The sequence below is a fragment of the Sus scrofa genome, chromosome 15 (assembly GCF_054392235.1).
Source record: "Sus scrofa isolate SSC_HxYL_T2T_F1_AM1 chromosome 15, Sscrofa_HxYL_maternal_Yorkshire_Landrace_v2.0, whole genome shotgun sequence".
NCBI lineage: Eukaryota > Metazoa > Chordata > Mammalia > Artiodactyla > Suidae > Sus > Sus scrofa.
The window spans coordinates 90,555,377-90,583,267 of record NC_139397.1 but is presented as its reverse complement, the minus strand read 5'-3'; the positions used below and the strand labels follow the sequence as shown (position 1 = coordinate 90,583,267).

Genomic DNA, 27,891 nt, shown 5'->3' with positions numbered 1-27,891 from the left:
ATCCCCAACCCACTAACAAGACCAGGGATCAAACCCACATCCTCATGGATACTAGTTGGATTCTTTCCACTGTACCACAAGGGGAACTCCAAGAAAGTATTTCCTGACGTACTAAAATTAACTCTTAAAACCAGAAAGAAAAAAGCCAAACGACACAAACACACTGTTGTCACTTACTCTCTAAATTAAAATATTCAAAACTAAACATTTCTTTCTCTGAGCAACTGACTTAGAAATCATCCAAATTTCAGAATGTCTTGAAATTCATCAATATGATTCTTGTACATACATATATATTGGAGGAAAGGTGTAGTAGTGGTAGCAGTAGGAATAGTAGTGTTAGTAGTTTGGGGAAGTGATTTGTAAGACATGAGAGCTCTAAGATGAACAAAATAAATGTTCCACTCTATGGGGCACGGCAGAGGAAACGGCAGGTGGGCAAGGCAGCTAAACCTAACACTCTATTCATACAATTAAGTTTCCATCTGATCTCTATATAACAAGCAGAATCTAAATACCTTAACCTGCTTTACCTTCTGTCTATAAGTCAATGAATAGCCTAAATTCTCTCTTTAAATTTCTTCATCCTATAAATAGTAGAGAATTTATTAGTGCCAAGCACTATTTAATAATCACTTTACACAGCTTATCTCAATTTATTTTTACAAAAATTCTTTCAGGTAGGTAATATTGTTATCCCAGTCTAGAGACAAGTTAAGTTTTCCCAAATTTTCAGTTTTTTTCTAGTAACCTGGTTCCATTGATAACACTGAGAATTAGAGACATTTTTAGCATGGAAATAACATAGATCTACTGGTACTTTTTTTAAAATTTCAGTTCAATTACACCTAAGAGCCTGGGTTTTTGTTTATTTGTTTGTTTTTACCAAGTACATAATTTATAACTTTTTTAAAGTGTCTAAAAGCTAAAAGTTTTTTTAACAAATAAATTCCTCTAGCAGAAAAAATATTAACTCAAGTTGTAAGGTAGGGAGCTTTGCATTCTTTTTATATAGTTTTAATTGAATCAAAGGACTCTTTTTTTTCAATATCTCCTTTCAAGATGAAAGTCAATTAACTTAAAGTTTATCTGATTTAACCAAAAGCACAGAAATTGGAATTTTACTGACCTGTTTTGCATTGAAACCATGCCCAGCATAAAAATAATGTTGCAATCTGCACATTTTCTTAGCCTTTACCATAATTAAAGAAATACAAATGGTAGAAGAAAACTTTTTCATCCTTATACTCCCTAATTCTACTGGTAAGGAAATAGGCCCAGAGAAAGGAAGACCTTGCCAGGTTACCCTAATGTTTACTGGGAAAGCTAAGAATAGAATTCAAGATTTGCTAATTCATAAGTTTATTTCTACCACTCCAGTTCTCCTTAGGGTTTTTATGATTAAAAGAAAAGTACAAAATTCCTTTTTTAACATATACTCCCTTTCCATTCCATTCCTCTGAAAAACTGAGACTGTAACCCTGCAGTGTCTTCTAAAACTATTTATACAAGAGTCTTTGGTATTGGCTTTAACTAGAACTGAAGGATGATAACATCTAATGAGGTACATCTACCTTTCAAAAACAACCTTGGAAACTGCAAATAACTCCACTAGGAAACAGACTAGGCCAAATAATATTCAATATTTTTCCATATGTTTATACAATTCACAGTGTTTTCAACGGAAAAGGGTATTAAACACTAACTGTGTGCATGACATTTAAAAAACTGAAAAGCAATTACACCAAGACAGTGTACTATTAAAATTCTGAATAACAACAACAAAAAGAATAGATAACTTTTTCTGGAATGACACATTTTAAAGTTCTAAAATCAGACCTACATGTATTTATAAAAGGATTTAGAGGAGTTCCGGTTGTGGCTCAGTGGTAATGAATCCAACAAGGATCCATGAGGATACAGGTTTGATCCTTGACCTTGTTAAGGATCCAGTGTTGCCACGAGCTACAATGTAGGTTGCAGACGTGGCTCTGATATGGCATTGCTGTGCCTGTGGCAAAGGCCAGCGGCTAGAGGTCTGATTCAACTCCTAGCCTGAGAACTTCCACATGCTGCAGGTGCAGCCCTAAAAAAAGGCACAAAAGGGGGGGGGGGTTGGAAATGAGAAATATCACTAACTTACAGGTATGCTGTGATTTCAATAAATGGATAGGAGATACCACTGTCTAGTAAGAGCCAGGATGTCCTGGATTTGAATCCAAGCTTTGTACCCTAAAAGCTGGCATTTCCATAAGAAAGGGAAAGGGAGCCCTTCTTAGTCCTCTTTCCCTCTCATTCTGCACACACGATTTTACCTAAGCTCTATTTCCACTTCTACCTGTAAGTTTACAATTCACAAATTCCTCGAGCACTTCAGATGTTTGATGGGCACCACATAATCAATATATCCCAAACTAAAGTGATTATATAGCCCAGCCTAGCTCCAATGTTCATTTCCTCTTATAATCCCATTTGAGTGAATGACATCACTGCAGATACAAACATCCAAAAAAGAATGTGGGAGACATCTCCCACATTCTCCCCCCCCCATAGCCAAGTGATTACCAATCTTATTAGTTCTGCCTCCTATGACCCATTCTCTTCTACTCCACTCCTACCTCATTTCTCAATTAGATTACTCAATAGGGTGCTCATTCAGCTTTATGTCTTTTGTTTCACCCCCTTCTAATCCCTGTAAACAATAAGTCTCTTCATATTATTTCAAAATCAGTTGGTTAACCACTGAAGGAACAGGCATAGAAAGCCCTTCATGAGATGACCACTAGCTTCTTTATTACTTAACCTTCTTTCCTCCACTCCTTTACCAAGTATTCCCCAATGTGTCACAGTGGCTCACTCTGTCTCTGCAAACTGTTCTCTCAGCCTACAATACCATCTTATTCTCCAGGCAAACCTGACTCATCTTTCAAGAGCCAGTTCAAGTAGTCCTCTGTAAAGCTTTTCTAATACCATACCAGAAAGATATGACCATCCCTTGCTTTATGCATTCTCTATGCTGTGTTACCTCTACTTCAGCACTTCTTTTTTTTTTTGTCTTTGTTGTTGTTGTTGTTGTTGTTATTGTTGTTGTTGTTGCTATTTCTTGGGCCGCTCCCGCGGCATATGGAGGTTCCCAGGCTAGGGGTTGAATCGGAGCTGTAGCCACTTGCCTACGCCAGAGCCACAGCAACTCGGGATCCGAGCCGCGTCTGCAACCTACGCCACAGCTCACGGCAACGCCGGATCATTAACCCACTGAGCAAGGGCAGGGACCGAACCCGCAACCTCATGGTTCCTAGTCGGATTCGTTAACCACTGCGCCATGACGGGAACTCCTACTTCAGCACTTCTTATATAGCCTTGTAATTATTTTTCACATGTTTTCTGATCATATTAGATGGTGCTATCTCCCTGAAAAAAGACAATTGTTTCTTCTCTTCTTTGTACTTTCCAGGCTAGCAAGGTGCTTGATATTTAATAGGATTTTTTTTAAATATGCTAACTATTACATCAACATCAACAATTCTATTTTTTAAAATCATACACAGAAGCTTAAAATTCATGATGGATTTATACTCTTCCTTTTCTGCCATAATGATGCACTGGCTCAGTAACCAAGAAGTAGGCCAATTAATCAGCCTTAATTTCACTGCCTCCAAAGAGACCAGCCTTTCACCTCTAACTACTAAAGCTTGACCTACTTGCTCCTACCATCTTCTTCCCCATGCTGGTTGCTGTGACAACTCACCTGGGACAAGGAACTCCAATTTCTGCAAAACCTAATCAAACTCTACAACTGTGACAAGTCTAAGGTATTATAATGCACTTAATCACAAGAGAAACATATCATTACTAAAACAGAAATCAGCACTGAAAGGCTGGTCTGTCCTTGAAAAAAAAAAAAAAGATTTAATTATAAGAACGCTCAGCCGGAACAAAAAGGTAAGATCTATATTTGTCAATATGAAAGCAAGATTATTTCATCAAAAAATCTATAAAATAAAAACATAATTCCAACTTTATTGTAAATTTGAGAGCTACATGTATGACTACGGCTACCATACACACAAAAAACACTATTAAGTCAATTTTTATGACTTGAATGAATATTCACTTAAGGAAACTGAACCTGAAGTTGTTACATGTTAAACTCTTTCAAAAATGCTTTTGAAGCAGATGTTTAATGAGCTAAGTACAAGCTTGGAAATTCTGTTCTTCTGTCCATTATTTCTAAACACATAAGAAATCGAAACTGGCAGATTATTTCTTAGTATAACTCAAACTGATCATTAAGACAAAAAACATATCAAAGGGAAGACCTTAGTAAGCCATAGATATCAGAATTTTACCACTGTTAAAGAGTAAGTTCAGATTACTTGGTAACAATTTTATGATATTATTAAACAGTATCTTTATGGAGTCTTACTCAGCATGAAGTTAACATCAAAATAATTTTCTCTAACTCTGAATTCACCAAAAATTATTCTTTGAGCAACTAAAACTATTTTAAGATAAATGCATACATCTGAGCTGGACTGCTTTCTATGAATAACAAACACAGGGCTAAGTCCTCCACTGTATGCATCATTTCTTGAAAAGATCTTATATTATATCAAAATTAAGTTAAAACTTCCCAAGTGAAAATGTCAAAGCAAGGGTTTGCTTTAACGTTTCCTGACTAAAGTTGTTTTTGTTTTGTTTTGCTGCTTTTTAGGGTCACACCTATGGCATATGGAAGTTCTCAGGGGCGGCTGCTGGCCTACACCACAGCCACAACAACACAGGAGCTGAGCCTTGTCTGCAACCTACACCACAGCTCATTACATTGCCAGATACTTCACCCTCTGAGCAAGGCCAGGAATCGAACCTGCATCCTCGTGGATGCTAGTCAGGTTTGTAACCTGCTAAGCCACAACAGCAAAGCTTAATTTTTAATCTCTATAAAGTCATGAAATCCACTTGTGATATATAAACTGTGACTTCTTAAATTACAGTAATAAGCAGAAAGCTTAGACCCAAATATATGGAAAGATGTTGATCTACTTAAAGATAATTTATTAAAATTATCCTCCAATGTTAATAATTTATCAATAACGCCTCTTCCACCTCCACCCCAGCTACCAGCTTCAACAATTTCTACTTGAGAAATACACTAAGAATATCATATGGCAAAAAAAGTGTTGAAAGCCTGTGAACGTCACTGGAATCTATGGAGTTTCATGTCTACCTTCAAATCACTTGAATGAAGAAATTAACTGAGTAACTTAAAAAAACATTCTTCTTAATAAAAAGTTATGCCTTCAGGAGTCCCCGCTATGGCACAGTGGATTAGGAAGCCTACAGCAGCAGCTCAGGCAACTACAGAGGCATGGGTTCAATCCCTGGCCCAGTGCAGTGGGTTAAAGGGTTCAGTGTTGCTACAGATATAGGTCACAGCTGAAGCTTGGATTCAATCCCTGGCCAAAGAAATTCCATCTGCCATGGGTGCAGCTATTATAAAAAAAAATTAAAAAAAAATTTAAAAAAAAAAGTTACATCTTCAATTTTTGCATCTGCTTTGCCTACATCTGTTGCTGACCAAGTTGGTGGTACTTATCAGTATACATACCAATTTGTAACAAAAACTCCAAATTCACTTATCTTTCAGTCTTGTTCAAAACGCCATGTCCACCAAAAGCTTCACTGATGTTACAAGCTAATATCATCCCAAATTTCCAAATTTTCTAGAACTTTATCAATACCCCACTTTAGAACTTAACACTTTCTAGCTTATAATAAATTCATCTAGAAGCAGTCTGATCTGCTGAATACAAGGTCCTTAATGCCTGACCCGCCAATGGATAAAGAGGAGGTCCAGACAGAGTTACAAACAGAGCTGTTGGTGGGACTGAAGCAGATGCCTCCCACCAGGACCAAGGGGAAACCAGCAAGTAGTGAAAACTAAAGGAGAACTAACTGGTATCCAAGAAAGAAAGGATCAGGACTTGAGAAAATGTCTGAAGGAGTGGGCCAAAACAAAAATAGGATTCACAGTGAAAGACTAGCAAAAGAAAACAGGCAACATAACAGAAAGGTTAGCATGGGAAAGCCTAGAAAGATCCCAAAGTGTGAATAGGACATCCTTGACTAAGCTCATGGGTGAAAGTTTTTAAAGGTTCTGCATCCGTTGGGACACTTAGGGGCAAAGGATATGTCTTACATAACTAAACTTAGAATCATAAGAGCTGGGTTCAATTGCAAACTCTGACATTTTCCAGATGTATGAATTGGCAACATAATCACTCTGAATGAACTTCAGTTTCCTTTTCTATGAAAAAGAGAGAATATCTATTTTACATGGTCATTCTAAAGGCTAAATAATTTATGTGAAGGTACTTTATAAACTTTAAGAGCGCAAATATAAGGTATTATTAAAATACCATAGTATGCTGTTATGTGAATTAATTAATTTTGCTCATTTTTTTACTGTGGAAAATTTCCCAGACACATATTTTCAATGAATTTTACTCTGGTTGAATACTGGTCACTCCACCTCAATACTTCAAACACTGTTTGAATGTGGAAGTGCTAAATGGCATTGTTCCATGACAATTTGATTTCTCAGTATAAATTTGGCCAGTAATATTTTCCCTCTCATTCTTGTAGATAAAAGTCTCCTTTCCTGCCCCACCCCCACTGTGTGCACGCGCACGCGCGCATGTGTGTGTGTGTGTGTGTGTGTGTGTGTGTGTGTGTGTGTGTGTGTGTCCCCATCCATATTTATCTATCAGGCATTACTTAAGCTGTTCCAGACAAACTTTATTAAATCTTTTCTTAACTAAACTAAGCTTCAATTCATTAGGAATTTGTGATGGGACATTATTCCAAAACATTATTCCCTTATCATTTGCTTAATTAGTGGAGCATTTTCTCACTCCTTTTCACCAAAATATTAATGAAAAAAGAAAAGATACTTTTAAAATGAGACTGACTTACAGGAAGGATTTAGAGAAAAGACAAAATTTTTGTTTAGTAATACCATTAGCATTCTATTGGAAGATGAAAAAAATTATATATTTGATCCAAGATCCTATGAAACATCATCAATTTATGATCTGGTTTTCAACTTATATTAGATTTGAGTTAGGCTTGAGTAAATAACAAATACGTTAAGTTAATACACTTGCAAAATAATATGATTTTATAGAACATACAACATATTTTGCATACATGATTTATAGAGTGCTTTTAAAACAATTAGGATAAATAATGCAAAAGCAACTAAACAAAAAGTCATATGAAAACTAAAAACAAAAATCATGTATACAACCTAAATATATACAATTTTTAGTTTGTCAATCATACCTCAATAAATCTGCGGGACAAAAGAACATAATTGATAAGGGAAAAAGAAAACTAAAAACAGTTTATAATTAAGATAAGCTTATCAGAGTTCCCGTCGTGGCGCAGTGGTTAACGAATCCGACTAGGAACCATGAGGTTGCGGGTTCGGTCCCTGCCCTTGCTCAGTGGGTTAACGATCCGGCGTTGCCGTGAGCTGTGGTGTAGGTTGCAGATGCGGCTCGGATCCAGCGTTGCTGTGGCTCTGGCGTAGGCCGGAGACTACAGCTCCAATTAGACCCCTAGCCTGGGAACCTCCATATGCCGCCGGAGCACCCCAAAGAAATAGCAAAAAAAAAAAAAAAAAAAAAAGATAAGCTTATCACGATCTCTTCTATATTGACACAGTAATCTCTTATTCACTAAAGGGTAAAATAAAAAGAAATGAAAGTCTGTTAATTTAATATAAATTAACACTGAGGGTGATAACTGAAGTGGTTGCTGCTGGACTTTTACTACTATTTTTGGCATTCTAGATAAATTCATCATTTCTAAGTTTGGATGACTTTAAGAACCTCAGAGAGGGGAAAAAAGTAGTTTTTTTAACATAAAACTGAAATTTCTTTACTAAACGCTAATATAACAGTTTCTGGAATATTATCAGCAAACAACAAATTAATAAGAAAGAATAATTTATATAAGTGAAATTAACAATTCTGCCAATTCAAACAAGAAAAGCTAAAACTGATTTACCAACAACTTCCCCTTTAAAACATAGGGTTTAAGTGCATATATCAAGGGGGTCAATAAATGCTAAACACTCAGTAAAAAAAAAACCTTCCAAAACCTTAAACTTCTAAGAATCAAGTGATAACCCAAAATAAAACATCAAAACCTAATACAACTAGTAAGAGTTTTAAAAGTAGCTTGGATTTCACATAAATTTGTATCTTTATGTTAGAAAGTTCAAGATGACTGATCAGTCCTTTGCTTTGAAATCATTCCAAAATTACATATATATCTTTTTAAAACAATATACACATATTTTAGAAAAACTAATATGTATTCTATAACTTAAAATAATTACAAATACTTTTATCATTTAAGAAAATATATTCATTTTTCAAAAGAACATGCTTTAAATAATTTTTATTTCCCATATCAATCACATTAGGTAATGTTTTAACTCCAATGATTTTGGATCAATAATTAGGTGTACCAGACATTAAATAATATTACCCCTAGTATTCACATTCTCTCAACAATGATTACACAGTGGTAGCATCAAAACCATGCTCAAGAAAAATCTACTTTAAGTTCTAAATGACACTTTTCAGAAATATACCCTTACAAAAAATACTGATCATGCTCATTTTATAATATAAAGCATATTCATGAACAAAAGTAAACATCTACAATTTTAATACATGTGTACACATCAAAGTACAGTACAAATGCCCTCACTAATTAACAACGGCTATTTATATGGGGATCTGTAGGCAACACAAACTGTGTTTATAAAAAGGTTTCTTAAATACAATGTAAAATTTCTTTTAAAGAATTTAAGTTTGAGGATTTTTTAATAGTTGAGGATAATACACTGCTATAATTTTGAACCAATGTTCAAATCTGATCAAGTAGTATGACATTTATTTGTTGAGTATAATAGTAGAGAAAGAGCTAAATATTCATGATTCTTCAAGTATAAAATTAACCATTTAAAGCATAGAATCACTATTAAAACTGATTATATAAAACATAAAGAAAATTTGAAAAAGACCAAGCATATATTGCCTATATATGCTTTAAAAATCGACATAATTAGAAATTTTTTTAAAATTTAGCATGTTTAATACTTACTTAAACAAGACCTTTTACCAGCTGTGCTCGCACCACCTGAACATAAATTCCCTCCTCGATGAATTAATTCAAGTTCCAAATTGGTTCTGAAAACAAAGCATTAAGATATATCTGTCATTAGACTAGAGAGATACTTTTAATTTGTTTTTTTGATATGTCTGAATCAACCTAAATAAAGTTCTTTGACTTTATTTTTTTGCAAAAGTATAGTTTATGCAATATCAATGATAATCATATTTTACCTGATATTTAGAAATAAAAAAGGGTAACAGTTTATATACCCTTACTTATATGTTCATATTTATACCTGGAAAACTGCACACATCACAGTGTAATTGTTGCAAAATCCCAGCTGTTGGCAAATACTATAAGCTAGGCCTTAAAGAAAAAAAGCTGGAACACATTTCAAAAACCCGCACATGAATCTGATGAAAGAATTTATACTCTGTTAGCTACTGGTTATGTGGTTACTAGCATATAAAATACAAAAGCATATCAATTTTTCTATCACAGAAATGGCTATCACTCATTGTAGCTTAGATGGCATCTAGAAACCAATATTAAGAAACAAAAAAATCACTAACATCAAAGTGGCTATGAACAACACATATAATCAACAGTAGCCTCCTTTATGGACTTCTAAAATCATATTTTTATTAAAACATACAACTATTAACACTGCAAAACAAAAGTATTGTTCATATACATATGAAATGACCATATATTTAGCAATTATTAGCTTACAAAATAGCAGTAACTAGTAAACTGATATTTCAAAAAACAAATTAATTGGAATCTAAAGAATTTATTCAAAAACAGCAACAGTGAAATAGCCAATTTTGACAAAACAATAAATGAAAATTCCAAGTGCTAAATTGTGCATAGTTTTATTTTAACAATATTAATAAACTGAAAGAAATCTTTATTTGCCACAACTAAAACTGAATAAGTATGCATATGACACTAATAGTGGCATAGCCCCCATCTTAAAAAAAAAAAAGGACAAAGTTTCAAGCTTACTCTTTGCAAGTGAATTCAGGAAAGAACAGTATCATTTTTTATTTAAAACAAAACATTTTGAGCTGGTTTTTGTTGTATTCTGAATACAGAATGTTTTGAAACATTATTTCACATATTTACTTACAAATGCAAACTGTTTAAAATATTAATATTCCTAAATCTGTACATTTGCCACCCATTTCTAAAGGAATGCTTTAATCCTCTCTACTCAGGGGGGGAGAAAAGCAATTTAACACTGATAATGTTCCTGCTCAGAGCTCCATCTGGTTGCTGCTGATAAGGGCATCTGTGTAACAAGGGAATTTTCCACCCTTCAGGCGATTTGCATTGCTCACTGAACTTCTAAAAACCTACCAGCAAGGAAGCAGGGACAAGGATTTCATATTAGTGGACAGAAAGCGAGCGGAGACCAGCATGTGTTCCTTCATCAAGGGAATATAAATGAGATCAATACATTTTGTTTTCACAAATCTTCTGTTGCCTAATCTGTAGAAAAAAATTAATGGCTATATTCTCTTATAAAAACTAAGATTTCCTAGATAGTACTTTTAAAAGAGCTAACCAGAACATGATTAATTCTTACAAATGAATGACAGAACCAGAATGTCAACCTTTATTTCAGTATAATTTGCAAAAATATTCATCAAAATATAAATACATGAACAATCCTATTTATTCAACTGTCAAATAAGATACTCTAAAGGATGACAAACATGTTACCAGAAATTTGATTTTAAAGAATACTTGAAAGAAAACTATTAATGTAATTAATTATTCTAAATTATGGTTGAAAGATCGTGTGTACAGCAATCCTTCTGAGTTAACGAAAAACAAAAACTACCTATCCAAAAGTTAGTATCATATAATATCTAGGATTTAAAAAATGAATATGTCAAAAGCCCTAGCCATCAGCTTTTCCTTAGTTTCTAACAAAAGAACACACAGATCCTCATGCGCCCCATGACTGCTCTTCCCTCACTGTTGAAAATCACAATATGCTGTTTCTGCCCCCCTGAATGTATGATATAAAGATGTATTGGGAGCAGGAGTTTCCAAGCCATTTTGTTCTTTCCAAGCCAACTTTCTATATTTTCTAATATGATCACATTTAAATTAGTTTGGAAGGGGAAAAAAAAAAGAAGAGTAAATCTCTACATTAAAAAAAAAAAAAAAAAAAAAAAAAAGAAAGACTGCTAAAAGCCTATCACGGTGGCCACCTAGTTATATACAACCACATAAAAACTCCGACTATGCTTCAGTTCCTTCACGCTTGGCCAAGGTATATTTTCCCTTCTACCCCTACTCTGGCAATAACTTCTATTTTTAGAGCTATAATTTGAGAAACAAACATGTGTATAAAATGCACACACAGACACACACACACACTGGTTAGTGTGGCTTCAAGGCCTGAGCCTACACCTACTACGCATCCAAGTAATTCAATTTCTTAGAGAAAAAAAAAATCTTCATTACATCATGGCATGGCCTTATATTATAGACTACTCAGCTCAAGTTCAAGCTCAGCTCAGCTCAGTTAGGAAGAACTAACTCCCTTTTCTTGGAATAGGAAAGGAGCACTTCCACATACTCTATATTTCAATTTGCCCATCTTCCCTTTTGAAGTTCTACATCACTTTCTCATTGTGACATGTATTTGCAAACAGTTTGAACACTTTGCTAGGTACCATCAAGGATTTAGAAACTGTAGCTGTTCAAAATATTCCAAGGAAATGACCATCTCTTTGTTTTGATATGTAACCAGTGATAAGAATCTCTAGTCCCTACAGTTTATTCTCTCTCTCCAGTTGATCCTTCATTCTATTTCTTTAAACTCAGCAGTGACTCAAATTAAGAAAAAAAATTAAAACAGGGGAACAGGGATTTTTTTTTTAATCTAAGAATTTTTTAGTTTTAAAAAGAATCTATAATTTGGAATTTAGCAAGCATTCTTTTTATTGCAAACATAATTGATAAGGTTTAAACTTATAATGCAACTAATGTATAAAGCAAAGTGCATTCAGTCTACTCAGTAGTTTGCTCACTATGACTTAAAGATGTCTCCCCAACTACACCTCAGTCACTCAAGTTTCACCTTCTTTCCATTTCCGTGTTTCTCACTATATACAGGACAAGTGCTACTAACTAATAACTCTAGGCTATATAAACTTGGGTCCAAAATCTTTAGAAAAATCAATGACTCAAATTAGTGTGATTCACTGTTTCAATAATAAAATAATGAATTAGTATTGAAGTGAGGAAAGCTTTCTTCCCTAAAATTAACTTTGCATGTTCCATCTGAATGACTGATATTTGCAATAGAATGTTTTTTGGAAATACATTAAAACTTGAAAAGAGTTATTTTGATTAATTTTAATACAATAAAAGGATATCATTTCGACAATTTCTTCTCTGCTGCCCTCAGAAAATCCTCTAAGCCATCATCATGCAAAAAAAATTAAAATCAGAGATGCATATTGTCCTATCGAATAAAATACATATATAGCTCTAAAATAGTTATTGACAGAAACAGCTTTACTCAAAGCTCTTCAAAGAGCAGCAAAATTGTTCAGCTGGGATAAATTCAGTTCTAGGAAACCAGTATTGTATTCCATTCAAATTACTAATGTCAAATACAAATAAATTTGCACATTCTAAGAACTATACATTTAAGAATTACAACCTTTAAGTCACAAGTTAAATAATTCAAATTGTTTTTTCTAAATATTTTACCATATTAAACACTGCTAAATATTTCAATGCCTACAGTTTATGCATAAAAATAATTATCATCTGTAATCATAAGTATTTAATGAAACAAGGTTATATGCTAGGCAGAAAATAACTATAAAGACCTGGTTTCCTACCCTGAAAAAGTTACATCTTATTCAAATAGGATACTACATGCTCTTTCCCTTCAATTTGTATTTTTGTTAATTTTTCAATCAATTTTGTTTTTGTGTGTGTGTTTTCTTTTTAATGATTATGTAAAACTCAGAGAATCTGCAATAGCCTGGGTAATTTTAAGCAAAGGATAATGAGATTGTTAAAGGTTAGATGGTTCCACTTTCAGAATCATTATCCTGTGGCTTTAGAGTTTATCACTAGGGATCAAGAAGTATAGGAAGAATAAAAAGAGAAATTACAGAATGGGAGAAAATAGTTTCAAGTGATGCAACGGACAAGGGCTTAATCTCTAGAATATACAAGCAACTTATACAACTCAACAGCAAAAAAGCCAATCAATCAATGGAAAAATGGGCAAAAGACCTGAAGAGACTGTTCTCCAAGGAAGATACACAGATGGCCAGCAAACACATGAGAAAATGCTCAGCATCGCTGATCAGAAGAGAAATGCAAATCAAAACTACCATGAGATACCACCTCACACCAGTCAGAATGGCCATCATTAATAAGTCCACAAATAACAAGTGCTGGAGGGGCTGTGGAGAAAGGGAACCCTCCTGCACTGTTGGTGGGAATGTAAACTGGTACAGCCACTATGGAGAACAGTTTGGAGATACCTTAGAAATCTATACATAGAACCTCCATATGACCCCGCAATCCCACTCTTGGGCATATAACTGGACAAAACTCTACTTAAAAGAGACACATACACCCGCATGTTCATTGCAGCACTATTCACAATAGCCAGGACATGGAAACAACCCAAATGTCCATCGACAGATGATGGGATTTGGAAGATGTGGTATATATACACAATGGAATACTACTTAGCCATAAAAAAGAATGACATAATGCCATCTGCAGCAACATGGATGGAACTAGAGAATCTCATACTGAGTGAAATGAGCCAGAAAGACAAAGACAAATACCATATGATATCACTTATAACTGGAATCTAATATCCAGCACAAATGAACATCTCCACAGAAAAGAAAATCATGGACTTGGAAAATAGACCTGTGGCTGCCCGATGGGAGAGGGAGGAAGTGGGAAGGATCGGAGCTTGGGGTTATCAGATACAACCTAGAATAGATTTACAAGGAGATCCTGCTAGGTAGCATTGTGAACTATGTCTAGATACTCATATTGCAACAGAACAAAGGGTAGGGAAAAAAATTTATACATGTAAGGATAACCTGATCCCCTTGCTGCAGAGTGGGAAAAAATTAAAAAAAAAAAAAAAGTATAGGAAGACCAGAGAACATATTTTCTCCATTTCTCTACATATACCCTTAGTAAGTAACATTTGATATCTGTCCCAGCCCACGTTGCTGCTGTGGCACAGGTTGAATCCCTGGCCCAGAAACTTCTGCATGCCATGGGCACAGCCGAAAGAAAAAAAAAAAGAGAGGGAAAAAAAAAAAAAGAGTCTCCCAATATCACAGCAAGTTTTCTATAAAAAATTCTATTAAAAATTATATTTTTCTATAAATTATTTGTATATTTAAACGAAGAAACAGGAATCCAAAACTTCTACCAAACTAAATTTAAATCAAATTATTTATCATACTATAGCAAAATTCTATGTACAGATCATTCCCATTCAACCTGGATTTCTTATAAGGCCAATCCTAATAAAGTCAAAAGCATAAATACACAAGTGACATAAATATGTGTATATATATACATGTGTATGTGTACATACATACAAATACATATAGCATAACTGAATTGGTCTACATTCATCTCAATCTTTTACCACAATATTGTACAATAGTTTATAAAACCTTGAAACTTGCAAAATTAAATTACAGTCAATTTAGTTTTCACATAAAGTGTATTTTATAAGTGTGCAATTGGTTAACTCTTCAACAAAATGTTAAATTAACTGTTACATCTTCCCCTAAAGTATTCTGGATAAATAACAATAATAGTCTAGGAATGGGCAAATTAGAAAGTTAATTCTCAATCCATTAGTCTAGCATTTTCATTTTTAGATAAAAACTAATTTTTTTTTATCTTGAAGTCTAACTTGCTTGCTGTAATATTCTTAAATTTGGTTCCATTTTTCCTGGATTCAAAGGAGTACATAGTTTATTCACTCTTGTTACCCTCTGCTCCAGGAATGGGGCAGAGGGAATGGCCATGATGAATTGCATGTATATGACTTATAAAAATTGAACAAAGGAGAGGGGAAAAAAGGATAGTAACTGAAAGAACAACTCAGATTTGAGTTCTAGTCCTTTGCCACTAATTTGTCACATGGCTTCAAGTCACATTATTTCTCTTTATCTTACCTATTACAATTCTACTTGGACAAAATACAACATGTGCTTCTAGAGATCCAGGGGTCTAAATCAGATTTGGCAGAATGTGTTTATAAGTTCCTAACTGTGCCTGCTTCTCTCTTGTTTACTTTTTTTATGGCTCTCCATTTTCATTTAATTAAGTTTTCTAAAATTCCTATTTCGAACTATTTCTTAGGTACTGAACATCTCCTCAGTTGATTAGACTAATTCTACCTAATCTGAGAAATGAAAAGTATTTACCTTTGCTTTCTTGAGTGTCTGATGGCTACTTACAGAGGTTTAGAACATGCCTAATCTCTTGCTTCCTTTCCTTTATTTAATTTTCTAAACCACCTCTACTCTTCTAGGATATTACTAGATCTTTCAAAAGCTTAAAACAAAGTACGTTCTTCTTAACTGTTCTTTTTTTTATAAATTAAAAGTATTTGGAGTTCCCACTGTGGTGCAACAGGATTGGCAGCCTCTCTGGAACAATGGGATGCAGATTCCATCCCTAACCCAACACAGTGAGATAAGGATCCAGAATTGCGACAGCTGTGCCACAGGTCACAATTGTGGCTTGGATCTGATGATCCCTGACCTGAGAACTCCAAATGCCTCAGGGTGGCAAAAATAAATAAAGTATTTAACATATTACAATATTTTATTTCTAGTCTAACCACTTTTTGACAGGGTTGCAACAGTGATTTTTTTTTTAATGGCCACTTCCTCCTCCATATGGAAGTTCCCAGGCTAGGAGTCAACTGGCGCTGCAGCTGAGGCCTACACCACAGTCATGGCAACACTGGATTTGAGCTTCATCTGTGACCTGTGGCAGCTTACGGTAATGCTGAATACTTAACCCACTGAGAGAGGCCAGAGACTGAACCTGTATCCTCACAGAGACTACCTCAGGTTCTTAACCAGCTGATCCACAATGGGAACTCCAAGCAGTGATTTCTTAACAAAACCCTTCATATGTAACACATGCTTTGAGGTAGTCATCTGCCCCTAAACACGCATAATATACTTTTCCTCACATATCCTATAATGCTCAATGACACTTAAATCAAAATTCCATTAAAATAATACCATGGGTGCAGCCCTAAAAAGACAACAGTCCATTAAAATAAAAACTTTGGACAATGAAGGAAAACTACACTTTTATAGGAGGTTCTAAAACTAGTCATAATTTCAACCAACATTAAAAGTATGAAACCTTTCTTCAAATAAATATGAATGTCGATAAATAAAACAATAAAACCAACTATTAATAATAAGTAAATACTATAAATACCTACCTAGCAACAGAATACATAAAGAGAAAATCATTATCTGGCGAGCCTGGAGTCTTGCTATAGTCTCTATATTTCTTCTGAGTGGTATTTTTGATATCTTTCATTACAGATTCCATTTCTTTACTTAAGTTGGTTTCTGACTGTAAAAAATGCAAACACACATAAAAAGTTTATGTGTATTCATTTTCTCTAATAATAGTCTAAAACTACATTACTTATCATATGAGCACACTAGGAAATTAAGATTTAAAAATCAAAACAGATAAACATTAGCTATCCTCTATAAATAGATGTAGTGTACAAACATAAAACAGATCAAGGGATATTTTCTCTTATTTTAGGGACCTTCCATCCTAATTTTATATTGTGATCCAACTATGCCTTTATTTTTTTTCTCCTAGGGCCACACCCGCAGCATATGGAGGTTCCCCAGGCTAGGGGTCAAATCGGAGGTGCAGCCACCAGCCTACACCACAGCCACAGCAACGTGGGATCCAAGCTGCATCTGTAACCTACACCACAGCTCACAGCAACACCGGATCCTTAACCCACTGAGCAAACCTGAAACCTCATGGTTCCTAGTCACATTCATTAATCCCTGAGCCACGACGGGAACTCCTGATCCAACTGTGAATTAACCATACAAACTATACTCTAAACAAATGAGTAGATGTCATTAAATTATTTTAGTTTTCCATGCTTGTAAAAAAATCTTTAAGTTCATTTTTCAAGATTAATATTGATGCCTCTTTAAGCATATTTTTAAACACATAAAATTTGGATTTGCAAAAGAAAAAATCATATTAGACTCTAAAATTAGTCTTCAATTGAGAAAAGGAGATGGATCTTTCTGAGTGGCTTTAAACTATGAACTTCTGTTTCAAAAGTCAGATATTCATAGTTTCCATAAATTTACTGCATATACTGGGCACACCTGTCACTTCTTTCAGGGACCATATCATAAATCTATAATGAAGGTGAAATATTTAAGAATTTAAGTCAAATAAATAATTCCCACTGGATGAGATAAAATATAAGTTCACTCATACCAAATCCCAAAGTAAAATAAACTGACTTAAAGTGAACTGTTTGATCATATATAGAATATTTTATTTCTCAATTACACACACAAGCATATGCATAAATATATCATCCTGATTCTAATATACCTAAGGAGCATATTTTAAAATGACTAGATTATGCTTGACAATGCAAGATAAATACATACAATATTTGGTTTTGTTTTAAAATATTTCAAAATAACCATATCTAAACTTATAGAATTTCATGATCTGGAAGCTATATTTTAAAACTATAACAATTTAGGGAGTTTCTGTTGTGGCTCAGCAGTAATGAACCCAACTAGTATCCATAAGGATACAGGTTCTGTCCCTGGCCTTGCTCAGTGGGTTAAACATCTGGGGTGCTGCAGATTGCAGAAGCAGCTTGGATCCCATGTTGCTGTGGCTGTGGTGTAGGTCAAGCTGTAGATCCGATTCTCCCCCTGGCCTGAGAACTTTCTTATGCCACATGTGCAGCCCTAAAAAGTGCAAAAAAAAAAAAAAAAACTACAATTTAGACTAAGGAAAAATATAACCTTTAGTAATAATTTGTATACTGCTCTCATTTTTGTTTTTAATAACCATAAAGAGGAAAAACCTCTAAAAGCAATTTCTACTAAACATATAGAAACCTAGAGTAATTTAGAAACAGAACAAAAAGTACAGCTGAAAAGGAGAGTTGAGTTAACCAGGAATTTCTGCCTTACACTGATGCTTACTGGGAAAGCTCCCGGTCGTCCCTGCAGCTCTTCCACTTCCTTTATGAGATCTTGTACGCTTTTGTTACTAGGACGTTGCCAAAGATGGTTTTCGACATTGCTTCCAGGGTAACAAGGAAGAACACTGTTAGCGAACTGCCTACAGAGAGGACATGTGAATTCTCCTTTGTCCACTGAGAAGCCCTGAAGAACCTGGTCATTCTAAAAGATGAAACAAACATATAAATAAATGAACCCTGCAGAAAAGGACCTCTAATATATGACATAAAAACATTAAAAAAATCATTTAATTATTGAAGCTTATCAAATCACTTTTACATTACGGCAATCATGTAACACTTGCCATAACCAATGAACTGCTTAAGTATTCTACCCATCTCTCAGTACGAAACATTTAAATAATGATGTAATCAATCTGAAATGTGGATTTAAGATAAAGAATAAGAAAAAGCAGGTTACATAAGGTGAATCACCTTGCTCTTACTCCATGCCCCTGTTTTCATTTTCTGTAAGTGACTACTGGAAATATTCTTCCAGTGCTCATGTTTTTTGATGTAGGACAGACAGCTTTTGAGAGTACTTAAGCCTAAAAAATGTGATGTGCCTTCTAAGGTATTAACTGCTGAACACAAATGACAGGACCTGACATAGTAGGTTTGTTTAGGTTCAATACATAAGGAAAAGATTTAGAGTATTCAGAATATAAAGGTGATAGGAGGAGAATTAATTTAACATCCTTTCCTTCAGATGTTTCTGATAGGAAGAGGAGGAAAAATTAGAATTTTTGAAACAGACACACATCATGTACAAAGGCCTACAAGGAAACTCTTGTTCATGAGACTACAATACATGCTAACTAGCCAGGAATTAAGGCAGGAATCCAGGCTGCTACATTTGCTCCTGTCTTTTGCTTGACGCCACCCACATCTGTTTCGTTCTTTTAGGCCACTGCTATGGTGTAGTCCTAACTACTGTGTTACTCTTTTTCCCAGCTCTCTTATTCTGCCACTAACCTAATACTTTATCTCAAAATATGTTTTTGACGTACTAATATATATATGTATGAATTCTACAATATGACCATTATTACTAACAATACAAAAATAATGATTAAAAAAAAGGTATGAAGAAGGAAAAAATGAATTTATTTGCCTGTGGTTACAAAGGTAGTTAATGAAAATGTCAGGATGAACTTAAGTTCCCCAATTCTTTAGTTTAGTGTTCATTACACTATATCTTGGATCACAAATACTTTGACCAAAAAGAGCTGAATTCTTTTTTTTTTTAACTTTATGACATTTTTTTTCAAGTTCTTAAAAATGTAACACCATGTCTTATTAAATCCAATTCTATAAATAAATAAATACTAAGGCCCTGTCATGTGTCAAATTCTGTGCCAGGTGACAGCAAGAGTTAAGAGACATCTTCACTTAAAGGCAAAAAGAAACAAATCACTTATAACAATAATGTGATAAATGCAACAGAGGAGGCTTTCCAGAGGAGACTTGTAAGGTAAGTTTTAAAGATATATAAGAAGAGGAGTTCCCTGGTGGCCTAATGGTTAAGGATCTGGCATTCACTGCTATGGCACAGGTTTGATACCTGGCCCAAGAACTTTCGCATGCCACAGACACGGCCCCCCAAAAAAGATATACAATAAAAAGTATATTTCGCATGCCACAGACACGGCCCCTCAGAAAAGATATACAATAAAAAGTATACTAGAAGGTTGGGGTGAAAACTTCCACATGCCACAGATGTGGCCAAAAACACAAAAAAAAAGATATATAGTAAGAGTGTACTAGAAGGCTGGGGTGAAGGTCCTGGTCATTGAAGGACATTCTATAAGCTCCCCTGTAGCCATCTTTTCGAAGAATGCCAGGTTCTCATCCTGGGCTTGACTGAAAGTAGGTTCTTTCCAATTTTATCCTCAGAAGCCCCTTCAAATAGGCTATGTTCATTTTCCACACCCCTCACGCCTCAGTGTCCTTCTCATCTCCAGTACCGGTTTAAGATCATTACTCTCGCATCCCCTTACCTATGCGGCTCACGTCATTTAACAAGATCACCCTTTTCCTTCTTTTTTTATTGTCATCCATTGCCCTTAATATCAGAAGACTTGGATACCTATATCACTTTCCTCATCACTCTAAGATGCAACCTCAATATGCATGTGAACTATCAACCTTATATCTTAGACCCTCATATTCTTAACTTCATCAGCTGCTATGGCTCTGATCGCCACTCTATCAGAGCATCTGTTACCATAACGATATCCATATCTTTGTCTTCTAATGACCAAAAATTGTCCATATCTGAAAATATTAAACTCAAACATCTTACATTCTGAATGCTAACTCCTATCCCTTTTAGTGCTTCCTTTTTCTCTCAGTTTATCAGGCCTTTCCCAACCTACCTATACACCATGATCTCTCATTTAAAAACTCTTTAAGTTAATACTTCTCATTCCCCCTTCACATGACTTTCCAAAATATATACCTAACACGATTTTCATACAAAATTAATCCAGTGTATGACTGCAATTCTGCACTCAAACTGAGTATTGTTAGGGAAAACTGAAATAACTGCTTGCAACCTCACCTGAGTCCTGAATACTGTCTGGCAATCTTTTGCCAACATCCTACAAAGCACTCTTTTGCCCAATTCCCAAGTGGTTTTTCCAAACCACTTCCTCACTTGTCAAGTTCCTTCACCTACTGTACCTACCATAGCTTTGCCCCCCTTTACTCTAGGAACATAAAGGTGCACCTACTGCTGCAGAAAGAAGAGAATCACAGAAGTGAGACAGGAGGCAAGGGTCGGCACGACCATGAAGATGACACAGTCACTGAGGATTCAACATAAACTGGTTAGAACAAACTAGGCCCAAGATGGAGGAAGACATCATTTCCAGTAGACCCTGAGCTTCATTATACACTTATTGTTATACACTAGCATACTAAATGACACACCCACCAGCACCATTACAGTTCAGGGGCCATCCACGAAGAGCCAAAAAGTGAGCAATAGCCCAATTCCCAGAAATCCCCACCCCTTCCCCAAAATAGTTGGATTCATTCTCCCACTTGTTAGCCTATGAAATTACTCAGTCCATAAAAACTAACCACACCCCCAGAGTTCCCACTGTGGTTCAACAGGTTAGGAACCCAACACTGTCTCTGTGAAGATGCAGGTTCCATCCCTAGTCTCGCTCAATGGGTTAAGGATCCAGCACTGTGGCAAGCTGCAGCATAGGTCTCAGATGCGGCTCAATTCTGGTTTTGGCATGGCTGTGGTGTAGGCCTCAGCTGCAGCTCTGACTCAACTTCTAGCCTGGGAACTTCCATATGCCACAGGTGTGGACATAAAAAGGAAAAAATCATAAAAACAAATAAACTACTAACCATTCCCCAGCCCTCACACCCCAGGGCTGCTCTCACCTTCTGGGAAGGACCGCATTCTGCCCATGGAATGCGTTATCTCCCTGAATTAATCTCTCACCAAGTCTAGACAATCCTTCTCTAAATATATTCTCTAACCTCTTCTCCATTTCCACTGTCATGACTAAACCCAAACTATCATCATCTCTTACCTCCTAAATAATATAAGCTATCACCATATTCGTTCTTTTTTTTGTTGTTGTTGTTGTTGTTGTTGTTGTTGTTGCTGTTGTTGTTGTTGTTGTTGCTATTTCTTGGGCCGCTCCTGCGGCATATGGAGGTTCCCAGGCTAGGGGTCCAATCGGAGCTGTAGCCACTGGCCTACGCCAGAGCCACAGCAACGCAGGATCCGAGCCGCATCTGCAACCTACACCACAGCTCACGGCAACGCCGGATCGTTAACCCACTGAGCAAGGGCAGGGACCAAACCCGCAACCTCAGGGTTCCTAGTCGGATTCGGTAACCACTGCGCCACAACGGGAACTCCCATATTGGTTCTTATTCTTCTGCAGTCCCATAACAATCCCCTGAAATCTACACAATTGCCACAGTGACCTTTCTGAATATATCACCTCTCTGCTTAAGAGCCTTTAATGGCTTTAATGGCTCTTACAGAAAAATCATCTAAAGTCCAGAATCCTTAGGTGGACCACATAGGCTCTTTATAATTTAACTCCTAATTACTTCTCCAGTCTTTCTTATCACTCAAGCACTTTACTTCATCAAAAAGTTCTAGTACTTGGCAGATGTTCCTTAATATATCTCTTAACACTCAGCGCATATATTACAACTGTTTATTTCTGTCTCACACAATGCATAGTAAATTCCTTGAGAGAAGGAACTATGTCTTTTTCACTGCTGTACCCCCAATGTCTATCTCAGTACCTAGAACACTGTAGGTACTGAATAAATACTTCTTGAATAAGCCACTGAATACAGAGGTATGAAAAATGCATAAATGTGCTTACAAAATTATTAATTAGATTATTAATGCTGAACTCATGGAAGATAAAGTTAAAGTAACAGGCAAGCCCAAATCATGGAGTGCCTTGAACGCCATTTAGGGAAGAATGAACTTTATCCCATCAGTAAAAAAAATTTTGAGCCAATGACATATCATCAGATTTATATTTTAGAAAGATCAATGTAATGAATATATTAGTTTTGGAGTAAGGGAACTAATAAGAAAGTGATTAAAAACAGTCAACATGAAAAATGAAGGCATACACAAAAAAGAAGAAGTGGGGAGTTCCCGTCGTGGCGCAATGATTAACGAATCCGACTAGGAACCATGAGGTTGCGGGTTCGATCCCTGGCCTTGCTCAGCGGGTTAAGGACCCGGCGTTGCTGTGAGCTGTGGTGAAGGTTGCAGACGCAGCTCGGATCCTGCATTGCTGTGGCTCTGGCGTAGGCCGGTGGCTATGGCTCTGATTCGACCCCTAGCCTAGGAACCTCCATATGCCGCAGAAGCGGCCGTAGAAAAGGCAAAAAGATTAAAAAAAAAAAAAAAAAAAAAGTGGGAATAATGAAGTCAGAATGTAGTTCGAGATTTAAGAAACAGAATCAACAGAATTTAGTAAGTGAATGAACATGAGAGGTAAGAAGTAGAATGGGAAAAAGAGAATTCCTCTGCTTCTGAGTTAGGAATCTGGGAATAGAGTAGGCCATGCCTTTAAGAAGAGCTGAGAGCTCTCTACTTAAAAGAGATGCATGCACCCGCATGTTCATTGCAGCACTATTCACAATAGCCAGGACATGGAAACAACCCAAATGTCCATCGACAGATGATGGGATTCGGAAGATGTGGTATATATACACAATGGAATACTACTCAGCCATAAAAAAGGATGACATAATGCCATCTGCAGCAACATGGATGGAACTAGAGAATCTCATACTGAGTGAAATGAGCCAGAAAGACAAAGACAAATACCATATGATATCACTTATAACTGGAATCTAATATCCAGCACAAATGAACATCTCCTCAGAAAAGAAAATCATGGACTTGGAGAAGAGACTTGTGGTTGCCTGATGGGAGGGGGAGGAAGTGGGAGGGATCGGGAGCTTGGGCTTATCAGACACAACCTAGAATAGATTTACAAGGAGATCCTGCTGAATAGCATTGAGAACTATGTCTAGATACTCATGTTGCAACAGAAGAAAGGGTGGGGGAAAAAATTGTAAATGCAATGTATGCATGTAAGGATAACCTGCCCCCCTTGCTGTACAGTGGGAAAATAAAAAAAAAAAAAAAGAAGAAGAAGAAGAAGAGCTGAGAGAGAGAAAAAAAGGCTGCAGCTACATGGCAATGCAAGATCAAGGAAAGAAATTTTTTTTTTTTTTTTTGTCTTTTGTCTTTTTTTGTTGTTGTTTTGTTCTTGGGCCGCTCCCGCGGCATATGGAGGTTCCCAGGCTAGGGGTCGAATCGGAGCTGTAGCCACCGGCCTATGCCAGAGCCACAGCAACGCGGGATCCGAGCCGCGTCTGCAACCTACACCACAGCTCACGGCAACGCCGGATCGTTAACCCACTGAGCAAGGACAGGGACCGAACCCGCAACCTCATGGCTCCTAGTCGGATTTGTTAACCACTGTGCCACGACGGGAACTCCCAAGGAAAGAAATTTTGAATGTCAGAGACCTGAGCAACTTTAAGAACTAAAAATGAAGGAACAAAATAGGCAGAAAAACTGAAGACACAAAAGAAAAAGAGGAAAAAAATAAAAGGGAGTTCCCATCACGGCTCAGTGGAAATGAATCTGACTAGCATCCCTGAGGACACAGGTTCGATCCCTAGCCTCGTTCAGTGAGCACTGCCGCGAGCTGTGGTGTAGGTCGAAGACCACAGACATGGCTTGGATCTGACATTGCTGTGGCTGTGGTGTAGGCTGGCAGCTACAGCTCCAATTTGACCCCTAGCCTGGGAACCTCCATATATCATGGGTACAGCCCTAAAAAAAAGAGGTTTCTTACTGATAGTTCAAGGCTCCTATGGTGATAGGCAAAAAGGAAAACTAGAACATAAACAGAAAAATTTTTCCTGAACAAAAAAAGGAATACTACCTCAAAAACAGAAAAGCAAGGATTGGGTGGGATGTTTATTGGGGAACAGAAAAGCAAAGCGGGAAGCTAAGGCAGTATGTGACAGATAGCCACTTGGTGTCACAGAAAGAGACAGACTCTGATGAGAGGAAAGGCATCTTGGGATTTAGGCAAAACAGAGAGTCTGGGAGAAAGGAGGCAAAGGTTTGGAATAGCTGCCCAAGAGACTAGGAGAGGGAACTGATCAAAGACAGGTAAATCAATTGAGAAGCAGTATCTCATTGAGAAGTCCAAGACTCTAATCCAAGCCACTATTCTAAGAAACCACAAATTTAGGGAGGTACAAGTTCACTTAGTTTTATGATTTTTCTAACAGTGCTAGCTGCCTAGGTCTAAAATCAAAGGAGGCAGATTAAATGACTGGTATGGCACAGGATACCAAAGTGATATAGGAGTTCCCTGTTTTGGCTTAGCGGGTTACACACCCGACTAGTATCCTGAAGCCTTGCTCAGTGGGTTAAGGATCTGGCATTGCAGTGAGCTGTGGTATAAGTTGAAGACGCAGCTCAGACCCTGTGTTACTGTGGCTGTGGCATAGGCTGGCAGCTACAGCTCTAATTTGACCCCTAGTCTGGGAACCTCCACATGCCACGGTTGTAGCCCTAAAAAGCAAAAAACAACAAACAGACCAAAAAAAAAAAAAACCAAAAAACTCCAAAACAAAAGAAAGTGAGACTGGGTAAGAGCTAATGGGCTAATACAAGGGGTCAAAAGACTAGAGATCTTGAAGTCAGAAGCAAAACACACTAATAAAAGTAAAAATAAGGACACTGAAGAATAATCACATAATAAAATGATATGGTAGGCTATTAAAACTTAACATTTCCAAGCTAGAGTAGCAAAGTCTAAAATTACTGCCATGGAAGTCAGTTGCTAATGTGAAGTAAAAAAAAATTAAATCCCTAAAGTTGAAGAGGTCAAGGAATTGTAAGGTTGGATAGTTCAAATGGCAATCATAACCACCCAAGATGAACTAGGATGCATATGCTGTAAAAAAATATTTAATACTTAGAAAGACATATACACCTTTAAAATGTTTTGGTCAACTTACCCGTAATGATTCCATGTAAGATTTATGACAATCTATATGTAATGTGTGGCCACATGTTTGTACATAAACACCTCCTTCCCAGCCAATTGATACTGCCAAGAGACAAGAACTCTTAAAAAGAAAAACAAACAAACAAAAAAAGGACAAAATACAATTAATTTTAAAGAAGTATACACACATCTAGACAAATTCACATAAACCTCTCGATGATTTCATATTGTTATACTAGCATGAACTTTGTATTTTTGTGATATAAAGAATACACATGACGACAATTCTGAAGCAGAATTTTTAAACCTGGAACAGTTTTAGCTTCCAAATAACTACACTCATAATGAAAGAGAATAATTATGAATTAGCTTTTCTCTACTCCATAAAATATAAGAAACTATACTGCTATTATCTTACCTGTTCTATATGGTACTTCATTTCTCTGTGATAATTAACATTGCCAACTTAAAGTACCTACTTCCCCCTGGCTTACAATAATGCCACTCTCTTTTGGTTTTTCTCCAATCTCTTTAACCATTTGGTATGGCCTCCTTTTAAGACTTTTCTTTCTCTGTCCACCCCTTCAATAGAACTCATCGAGGTTCTATTATTAGTGACATTCTCCTCTCTTTAAAATTATTCTCCCTGAGTGACTTAATGAGTAAATTCAACTATCCTCCAAACCTGGGTCTCTTGTTTGAGTGCCGGATATAAATACTCAGCTGCCAACCAGAAATCTCACATTTGAGGTCTCTCAGATAACATAAAACCAGTGAGTCAAAAACTTTCATTTTCTCCATGAATCTGTCTCTTCCTTTTGGTTTAAAAAGTCCCATCTGGAATACCCCTCATGGCACAGCGGAAATGAATCCGACTAGTAGCTATGAAGATGCGGGTTCGATCCCTGGCCTCACTCCGTGGGTCGGTGGCCCTGTGTTGCCATGAACTGTGGTGTAGGTCGCAGATGTGGCTCGGAATCCTGCATTGCTGTGTCTGTGGTGTAGGCCACCAGCAGTGGCTCCAATTCAACCCCTAGCCTAGGAACTTCTATATGCCACGGATGCAGCCCTAAAAAAGAAAAAAAATCCACATCTGTTTAGTCACCAAATCAAAAAGCTAAAACTTACTCTACATTAAATATTTTCCTTCACACCACATTATTAGTTTCCAAACCATATGAAATCTCTCTCCTAAATAATTCATGATTTTGGCCTCTCTTCTCCATTCCCACTGTAACATTTAGATCTGTGTCATTTGTTCTGAGGGACTGGATTCTTGAATAGTTTCTTAGCTGGTCTCGAAGATGAATCCTGCACACATCTTTCTAAAGTACAAATTTGCACCTGAGCATAACCCCCAAAAGTGACTAAACATTTACAAGGGTTTAATACAATACACAATAAAGAAGGGACTCAGATTGTATAAGCAAACAACAGACCCTCTGGAAATTTGTTTTAAACAGTAATTGCTTTCATCTTCTCTTTCTCTTACATCTTTGACTTCTCCATCTCTGCTAATTCTTTCCCTTCAACCTGTAAACAGGCTTAGACTTTCCTCCTAATTTTAATTTTCTCTGAATTTTCATTTGGCCTCCGTCAAACAGCATTTGAGCATGAATTTGAGTTCACTCCTTACAGCCTGAAGCAAATAGGTGGCCAACTCAGTGCAATATTAGGCACAAGGTCTAACATGAGTGACAGCATATGATGAAAGATTTGAGAGCTATCAAAACTGAGTAAACTTTTAAATTTTATTTTTATACCGGAAAGAAACTCATACACTATAATGTAAGATGACCAAATCATCTTTAAACAATAGTTAACAGAATTCCAATA

The 27,891-nt window shown here is 36.2% G+C and overlaps 1 protein-coding gene across 5 annotated transcripts in view; it reads right to left on the bottom strand.

Moving 5' to 3' along the window:
* UBR3 (ubiquitin protein ligase E3 component n-recognin 3) overlaps window positions 1–27,891 on the bottom strand; it is a 225,453-nt gene that overhangs the window by 42,576 nt on the left and 154,986 nt on the right. For 3 of the 5 annotated variants that reach the window (XM_084999433.1, XM_084999435.1, XM_084999437.1), the window contains 4 exons: window positions 26,066–26,176; window positions 18,459–18,671; window positions 16,694–16,830; window positions 9,181–9,266 (listed from right to left, as the gene is read on the bottom strand). In XM_084999433.1, coding sequence (XP_084855559.1) covers window positions 9,181–9,266; window positions 16,694–16,830; window positions 18,459–18,671; window positions 26,066–26,176 — 547 coding nt within the window. The remainder of the gene's footprint in view (window positions 1–9,180; window positions 9,267–16,693; window positions 16,831–18,458; window positions 18,672–26,065; window positions 26,177–27,891) is intronic. The other 2 variants (XM_084999434.1, XM_021076503.2) reach the window with 1 other exon arrangement.